Source organism: Rhinopithecus bieti, unplaced genomic scaffold, assembly GCF_001698545.2.
Source record: "Rhinopithecus bieti isolate Rb0 unplaced genomic scaffold, ASM169854v2 scaffold_21419, whole genome shotgun sequence".
NCBI lineage: Eukaryota > Metazoa > Chordata > Mammalia > Primates > Cercopithecidae > Rhinopithecus > Rhinopithecus bieti.
This window is the reverse complement of record NW_016810280.1, coordinates 523,651-532,032: the sequence shown is the minus strand read 5'-3', so window position 1 is coordinate 532,032 and position 8,382 is coordinate 523,651. Positions and strand designations below refer to the sequence as shown.

At 58.0% G+C, this 8,382-nt stretch overlaps 1 protein-coding gene across 2 annotated transcripts; it reads right to left on the bottom strand.

Moving 5' to 3' along the window:
• Positions 1 to 1,227: 1,227 nt before the first annotated feature.
• OTX1 (orthodenticle homeobox 1) lies at positions 1,228 to 8,253 on the bottom strand. 2 transcript variants are annotated; one of them, XM_017891713.1, is made up of 5 exons: positions 8,158 to 8,253; positions 7,740 to 7,808; positions 5,956 to 6,161; positions 4,849 to 5,115; positions 1,228 to 3,547 (listed from the first exon to the last, which is right to left on the bottom strand). In XM_017891713.1, the coding sequence occupies exons 4-5, from the start codon at positions 4,897 to 4,899 to the stop codon at positions 2,732 to 2,734; spliced, it is 867 nt and encodes a 288-aa protein (XP_017747202.1). In that variant the 5' UTR covers positions 4,900 to 5,115; positions 5,956 to 6,161; positions 7,740 to 7,808; positions 8,158 to 8,253; the 3' UTR covers positions 1,228 to 2,731. The 2 variants fall into 2 exon arrangements, with proteins under 2 accessions (XP_017747202.1, XP_017747201.1); XM_017891712.1 differs by having other exon boundaries at positions 4,849 to 5,000.
• Between the last annotated feature and the right edge of the window lie 129 nt (positions 8,254 to 8,382).

Below are 8,382 nucleotides of genomic sequence, written 5' to 3'. Positions count from 1 at the left end.
CCTGCCTTCAGGCCCGGCGCGCCAGGGCGGCGCCGGTGGGCCAAGTGCGGAGGGGCCGCGGCTGCGCCCCCTGTGGGCCTCTGCTGAGTCGGGGAAGATGGTTTGTTGGCGTGGGAAGGGCGCGCCCGAGCGTGGCCTACCGAATCCGGAGGGAGGACGCGGCCGAAAAAGCTTTCCTACAGCCGGGCTCGCAGCCCTGCGACCCCGCTGGGCGCGGGGCGCGGGAGGGGTCATTCTCCGAATCCCGCCTCACGGTGTGTTCTGAGGTCTCACACGGAATTTTTAAAAAATAGGGGATGTTGGTCACTTCGCAGGAAACTTTTCGTTGTTTCCTTGTTTCCTTCCCGCCCGTGGGCAAGTTGAGCAGATTCATGGCCTTACACCCAGGAGGTTTCAGGCCAAACAGAGTCTGGACAGTTCCAGGCTCTGCACTTTCTGGGGGAGGATTTCCCCCCACCCCCGTCTTCCCTCAGAGGGAGATGGAACTGTCCTTCCTGACCCCCCAGATGCAAGCCAGGCGTCTTCTTCCCCTGCCAAAGTGAAACGCGTCCTTGTCGACTTTTCCAGGTTATGAGTTTGTATGTTTTAAAAGAACTTTACAATACGAAGAAAGGTAATTTGGCTACTTCTGGCAGGAGCTGAGGGCTTAGAGGGACATCTTAGCACGTGGAAGGAATGACTCTGATTCCCCAGCCGCGGTGAAGCCACCCGGGACAGCTCAGCAGCAAGGAAGGTTGTCTACTGCCAACATGCAGGACACGGATCGGTTTTTTGTCGTTTTGCTTTCTTTTCCTTTTTGGCTCAGCTCTGAGAGCATTACAGAGCTATCCTTTCCCGCCTCCCGACCCTCTTCCCCTCCCCCTCTTCTTTCTGGTGCAGGCAATTAGGGTGAAGAAATCAGTGCCAGGCTCCTGCCTCTGAAGAGAAAGGAATTGCTTCGGGAATTGAGTCCTGACACCTGTCTCTGTCCTGGATGGCGAGGGGGGATGCGGGGTCAAAACGCCTGGGGGAAGAGGCCAGGCTGACACGGAGGGGTGTGGTGGGGTGGGGAGACACTCCCTAAGCGAAAGTTTCTGGGGGCTCCTCTTGCCAGGTCCTCCCGCCTCATCCTTTGGCCTCCAGCTTCACGCAGGTCATTAACACGCGAGTTATTAACACGGAGTTTCCCTCGCTTTTAGCCCCCGGAGACCAAGACCTGAGGCTGGAATCAGAAGAGCAACACTGACGAGCCGTTCATTAATTTGCATTTATTTTCGGGAATTAATGTAGATAAAGAGGAGGAGGGGGACTGCCTTACATTTCAACAAGTAATTTGTGATCTTCACATCAGACAAATCAAATTTACAAATTACTTTCCCACCTACTGGACGAAGCGGCCAAAGCCAAAATTGATACACAGGCGCGCGGGCTCTCCGCAGATTTCGGAGAACGAAGGTGCACTAAAACTCACTAGACAAAACAAGGGTGTTGAAAGAGAGAAGCCGACAGAGGAGTTGGAACTGGGTTTGGGGCCTGGGTTTGTCTGTTTTTCCCTAATGCTGTACTTTTACGGATTTTGTTTTGTTTTATTTTTTGTTCCCTGGTTTTGGTTTTCTTGTTTTAGGTTTGTAAACTGGAATTGCGACACTGTGCTTAGACCGGGTGAGGGGGTCAGCCCTGCGCCCCTGCCCAGCCCCCACCTCTGTACCCCAACTTGTCTGTTTCCTCCACACTTCTGATACCCCGTGCCCAGCTTCCTAAAACCAAGCGGTTCTCTTCAATAAATACACAGAGGGAGAAGATGTGAAGAGGGCAGGGCAGCTTTGCAACAACCGAAAAAGAAAAAGCGCCATTGATTGAGGAAGAGCTGAAGGGGAACGGACAGAGGGAAAATATGTTTTGCTTTTGTTTTTTATATATGTGTATATATATGTGTATATATATGTGCTGTATATATCTTAAAGTTCTGTTTCCTGGGTGCTAAGACATGTTCAGTTCAACCAACCAACAGCAACTAAAAAGTTTTAAGTGGTCTCTGGAACGGACCTGACTATGTACAGCATTCCCGCCGAGGCGGAAGCTTGAACCAGTCCAGCGCAGGACGGGGCGGGATGCGGCTCTGTGCGCGGAAGGCTGGGGGCGCGCTCCTCCGGCGGGCCTAGCCCTGGCGCGCCCCAGCGCACTCAGCTGGGGCGGAAGAAACGCCGAGAGGCTCTGGCCTGCAGGCGTGGAGCAAAATCGAGGGCAGCTGAAGGGGCGGCAGTCTGCGCGGGAGGAACTCTTAGTGGTTTTGATTTGGAGTAGTGTGTGGGTGCTCCAATGGGCAGAAACACGCCAGTTAGTGACTCCAGCGTCCAGAAAGAATAAATTAGTGTTGGGCTCAAACAGCGGATCAGAGCGAAGAGCCTCCGAAGGCTGCAAGTGCTTAATAGCTGTCCAGAAAGATTGGAAGGGGAGACTTAGAGTTTAGTAGGGGCTGAAGGGGGGAGAGAATACATCTCTCCTGTATAGAATGTGTAGGCCAAGCCGAAGCACCGGTCCCCCCATCCAAGGGGTAGGGCGGGTTTGCACATCCCCCCAAGCAAGTGGCACAAAAATGGGGGCGGCAGTGCAGGCAATGGACATCTTTTGGGGGGTGAAAATTCAGTTTTGGAGAAGTCGAGGCAAAGGCGGGCGGTGCAGCAGCAGCAACAGGATGGGGACCACGGAGGGCGCAGGTAGTTGCGTTTCTTCTCCTCTCTCATTCCTGGGCTCACAAGACCTGGAACCGCCATGAGGCTTGGTCCTTATAGTCCAGACAGTCGGGAGAGTTGAAGTTGAGTTTCCAGGCGGAGGAAGCAGCAGCGGCGCCAGGCTCCTTGTAATCCAAGCAGTCGGCAGAGTTGAAGGCAAGCCCGGAGCCACCGTAGCCTTGGTGGTGGTGGTGGTGATGGTGGTGATGGTGGCCTGAGGATTGACTCAACGGGTGGTGCGCATGTGGGTGGTGGTGATGGTGGCCCGCCATGGAGGAGGGTGCCATGGGGCTGAGCTGGTGCGGGTGGTGATGTGAGTGCATGGGCGCTAGGTATGAGCCGCAGTCCACGCCGCCAAAGTAGGAAGAGGAGGGCGTAGGGTAGCCTTGGCCGTAGCTGCCGCCCTGGCCGTAAGACATGGGGTAAGAGGCTGCTGCGGTGGCGGCGCCTGCAGCTACCGAGCGCTGCATACACGAGGCGTTGCTAGGCGCGGCTAGTGGCTCCGGCACTGACACGGACGCGGGCGCTGAGCCTGGCGAGATGGAGGCCGGGCTCCAAATAGATGAAGCAGCCGGTGTACTCAGTGACGACGCGGCGGCCACCGGATTCCCACCTAGTCCCGCAGCCGCTGCAGCCGCTGGGTTGGCGGAAGAGCTGGACGCTGAGCTAGAAGACGAGGCAGAGCTGGACACAGCTGGCGGCGTGAACTGGCCACTGCTTTCGGAGCCCGAGCTCTCCCGTACTGGAGAGGACTTCTTCTTGGCTGGGCGGCTCTTGGTTCCACTCCCGCTCTGCTGCTGCTGGCGGCATTTGGCGCGGCGGTTCTTGAACCAGACCTGCCGTGGGCCGGATGGGAGGAGAGTGGGTCAAGGGGAACTAGGGGAGCTTGTTGCTCCCCCGCCCCTTGAACCCAACTCCCCGCCCAGAATATCTCAACCCTTTCCCACCGAGGCCTCCGCCCCTTCCTGTCTCTGGCCTGGCCAGACCCTGCCCCCTACTTCGGTTCCCAGCTCCTCCACCCCCCCATCCTTCTGCTCAAAGCCCCTCCTCAGCTGGCTCCAGAGCAGGGATGCGCACCTCCCCACCTCTACCGCAACTCTGCCCCAGGGCGGAATATTTGAGTCTGTCGAGCCAGAAGTTCTGCCATCTCTAAATTGCTGCTGTTGGCTGCTTCCCTGTATGTTTGGAGGCCCCGTGTGTGTTTGGAGGCCCAGTTTTCTACTAACAGAACTCAGGCAACAGCGGAGAGGTACAGAGCCGAAGAGAAGAGTGTGTAACAGTCACCAAGTCTAGGGCCAGAGCCGTTTCACTGAGCAGCTCCTGGAGGCCAGAACTGGGCAGGGCGAGTATTTGGGTGGGGGTAGGAGCAAGGCCAGAGGCTAACTTGAGGGACTCGGGAAGGAAGCCTGGGTGAGATTTCGTTGGACTCTTGGCTCCAGGTGGGGAACCACATGGAATGGTTACTCTTCTGGGAGAGCCCCAGCACATGGCACTGCATTCCTGGTCCCCCTTCTCAAGCCTTCCAGTAAAGGAGGCGAAACAAACGGCTCTTGAGGAGAGTTCTGAGTTAGAATCCGAACATTATCATCGGAACCCTTTCATCTCAAAAACAGAAATAAGAAAGCCGGCAGCAGGATTTTGCACTTGGCATCCTCTGTAAGCAGAGGAAGCGTCTAATGAGACCCAGGCAGAGCACCAGGCTCCGGCCAATCTCCGCTCTTCCATTTCTAGGATGCCCGGGGTGGAAGACAAGGGCAGAGGCAGAATTCAGGCCTCTGAGGGAAACTGCCAAGTCCTGGGGCAGGCAAAGAAGCAGGGGCAAGTGTCAGGCCTGCAGGGCGCTTTACATTCGGGAGCCTCCCTAGTCCTCCCGCAATTCTAAAAAGTACTTTCGATACCGATACCAAAGGCGCTCTAGGGCTAAGGGCGGAATCCAGGGCTCTAAGCCATTTCCTTTAACTTTTGCCCCCTTTCCTGGCTGGGGCCCAGCGCTAGGGGGAGTCCGAGAGGGGCTGCCCAATCTGTAAGCCCATCCCCAGAGGACGGTCTCTTCAAGAACTCCTCAAGAGCCTTCCCAGACCTTCCCCGAGCAGTCTTAGCTCCCCTACCCAGACCCTGGAGCCCGGGGAGTGCGCACCTGGACTCTGGACTCCGGCAGGTTGATCTTGAGCGCCACCTCCTCCCGCATGAAGATGTCAGGGTAGCGAGTCTTGGCGAAGAGCGCCTCGAGCACGTCCAGCTGTGAACGCGTGAAGGTGGTGCGCTCCCGCCGCTGTTTCCGTGGAGTGGCTGCAGGGACACGCGGGGGCGCCGCGGGTCATTGGTGGCCACGCGGACCAGCGATAGAGGACTTGGGCAGGCCCCTGGCAGGCCCAGAGCTCGGCCTTCGCAAGAGAAAGCCGAACTGGGAATAAAAGACACTCCCTCGGGCGGCCGAGCCTGAGAGGCCACAGGTGGGAGAAAGTGCAGATGTGCGACTAGAAGCCAGTGTCTCCAAGATTCAAGGGCTGCCCCTCTTTATGCCTCTCAGAGGTTAAAAAAGTAAGAGAAGTCTACAATCTCCCTTCTTCAACATTCCCCCCTCCCCTGCACTCTCTCTCTCTCTCTCTCTCTCTGTCTCTGTCTCTCTCTGGCTGGGGGACAGGGAGTGGGGAAGAGGTAGGCAGAAACACGACCTGAAAAACACTTTCGGAGAAAATAAATGGCATAAAGGAGCCAGAGCTAAAAAACCCCGGGTTTGGCTCAGGTCGTCCTCTACAGCAGTGCAAAAATGGATGCAGGACATCGATTTAGAGGACAATTTAATTAGGAAGGAAGAATACTCCTTCAGTCCAGCCTGCCGCTTCGCATAAGGAAAGTTTGGCTCTTTCTGTCAGGGCCTAAGGAGTGTCCAGACTACACATTCCATGTTGGGGGAAAAGGAAAAACACTAGCTGCCCCTGGGTAGCGAATCCGCAGGTAAATGAGCTCTGCGCTGGTGGTGGGACCACAACAGGAGAAAGGTTGCCGGTGACCCGGCCAGGAAGGCTCACATTGCGCGTTTTCTCAGCCCTGCCCACCTCACACGCCCACGACTCTGCCCCGTGCGCCGACAGTGGGCCCTGTATTGTAAACAGGCAGTGGGCCCTGTATTGCAGCCGACTCCCTGGGCCTGCTCGGCAACAAAGCTTGCACTCAAACCCAACAGTCTGGGGGGTCCCAACATTGGAGAGGCTGAGGCAGGGTCGGGAGGGCTAGTGCTCACCCGGATAGCCCACGGATGGGTGCAGGAGGTCCATGGCAGGCCCGGCCAGGCCCAGCCCGTTCATGCCGTATGGGGGTTGTTTGAGGTAAGACATCATGCTAACAGCTGGGTGGAGGCGCCCCGACGGATCCAGGGGACCAGGGGCCAGAAGCGGTGCAGGGCTCCCACCGCAGTCCTTCAGGGTCTGATGCGTCTGGGGGCCTGGCCTATGAAGATACGAGACACACGGAAACCATCAATCGGAGCCACTTGGCTGCCAAGTCTTGCCCCGGGATAGACAGGGAAGGCAGGTTACAGAACTGCGCAGGGTGGTCAACTGGAATCCACAAGGCCTTAGCCCAGAAACCACAGTTGCTTTGAAAAGTAAAGTTCTCTGGGTCGTCTGGCTCGAGAGTTGGAATGAGCCAAAGACACTGGTAGGGAGTCCACAGGAGTAAGGAGAAGTCAAAAGCCGGGCCAGGCTGGGGAGGTCAGAGCAAGAACCGCGGAGTATGCAAGCTCCCAAGTCCAGGCAAAATTCTGAATCCGGCAGAAGCCAGCTTCATGTTGCACAAGCAAACGTTCACTTGGTGCCCAGACGGCAGGCCTCCCGGAGCATGAGGGGTTGTTTCATTTTGTTTCAAGTGTTTTTGGAAAGGTAGAGACTACAAAGGGCCAAGGTGAGGCAATGTGGAGGGTTAACTGCACCTCAACCTCTTGTCCACTTAGGACACTTAGTTCCTTCAAAGGTCTCCAGGGCTGCGCCCCTGCCCCAGAGCCCGCAATCACCATTCCAGCTGACCTCTCTGTGCCCAGCCACTGAAAGATCGCTGACGCGGAATCCCACCACACCTCAACCGCAATAACCCGCCCAGGCCTCGCAGAGGGCCAGAGGACGCCGAAGAGGCCACTGTAGAGGGGGGCGACCCCAAGACGCAGCCTGAGGTCGGGAGCGCCTCAGCTGTGGCCAGCGTCCTTCGTTGCCAGCGCGCACCCGGCCTTCTCTGTCCAGTCTGGGCTGCGGACCACAGGGTCCCAGCAGGGGGTGAAGGGTGACTGACCTAGCACCTCAAAGGGTCTCGGGGATTTGCGAAGCCGGAGGGCAGCAAGTCCCGTGCTGTCATCCTTGTAGCTGAACCCGCGGCCCCAGGACACGGTCGAGAACAGAGAACTAGGCCTCAGCGGCATAGCCCACGCAGACCCGAGCTGGGAGGTCGAAGCCTCGCCCCCGCCGCTGCCGGGAACCCGGGGCGGCACGCTCAGGGGTCAGGGAGGGGCGCTGGAAACTGGGCCTGGGGCCCTGGGGGGGCCATTGCTACACCCCGCTTAGCGGGATCGCTGTGAAGCAGGCCAGGGACTCGGGCTAGGACGTTCAGGGAGAGAAGTTAGAGCTAAAGAAGCTCCCCCCTGCCCCGTTCCCACCCGGGTCTTCTGGGATCCAAGACCTGGGCTGAGGGAGTCCAGCTTGTAGGAAGGGGACGAGAAGAGAAGAAGCCAGGGCTCTAGGGCCGAAGGAAAATGGGACTCAAAGCTGCGACGGCTTTGCGAAGCTGCAGCGTGAGTTTTCAAAGACTTTCTCCAAACTTAGCACTTCAGCTTGGTTACTTCGGAGGAGGCGGGGAGGGGGGCGGCGGGCCGCGACAGCGCCCCGGGGTCTTCGGCTCACCAAGAGGGGAGCCAGGCCGCTCCCCCAGCCCCGCCCACCTGCTGGTGACCGGGGAAGTAGGGATCCATTTGAGGAGGGGGAGGTAAAGGTAACCAACGCGCTCCCGGAGTCCGGGGTGGTCCCGCGGCTTTCTCCTTACCTGCCCTCAGCTGCCGGGGACGTTCACCATCTACCTGGATCTCTCACAGAGACCCGCCGGGCAGCCAACCTGCAAAACAGAGCGGCACAGGAATTACCCCGGCGGCTGGTGTAGGACCCCAGGTTTCTTTCTTTTCCCAACTTCCTTCCTCCCACCTCTATCTTTTTTTTCAGTGGCTTTGTGCGTGTCCCTCTGGGTTTCACTTTATTGCACAGACACTTTGTTTGCTAAGCCCCACACGTTCTCAGGACATTGCCTCGCCCGGGATCGCGCCGAGGGGCCGCAAGGGGGGGAATTCGAGGGCAGAGTTGGGAGGTGGCTCGGCGTTACCGCGGCACTCCCGGTGCAACGTGGAGGCAGTGGGGACTGGGAAGTCCTGCAGAGTCACTTTGCAAACTAAATAAATCAAGCGATTTACCTTGTCGGAGTGGCTTGTCTTGCTCGGTTGTTTAGGTGATTGGAAATGTAGCCTGATGAAGATTGATCACCTTTCTACTGCCCTCCCCGGGTATGTGAACGCGAGGCGAGTGCGTAACGGGGCTAGGCCGCCAATCGGGGACCCCGCGCGGGCTGAGTGACAGGGAGCCGGGCAATGGCAGCGCGAGCCGGGGGTTACCTCCGCGCGCCCCGCCCTCCCCGCCCC

Bases quoted from the DNA above. Each gene is read 5' to 3' on its own strand.
- OTX1 (XM_017891712.1), bottom strand. From the start codon at position 6,052: ATGATGTCTTACCTCAAACAACCCCCATACGGCATGAACGGGCTGGGC. The intron at 5,001-5,955 runs GTGAGCACTAGC...GTGTCCCTGCAG, and splicing joins CCCATCCGTGGGCTATCCGG to CCACTCCACGGAAACAGCGG. The intron at 3,548-4,848 runs GTGCGCACTCCC...GGCCCACGGCAG, and splicing joins TGCCGGAGTCCAGAGTCCAG to GTCTGGTTCAAGAACCGCCG.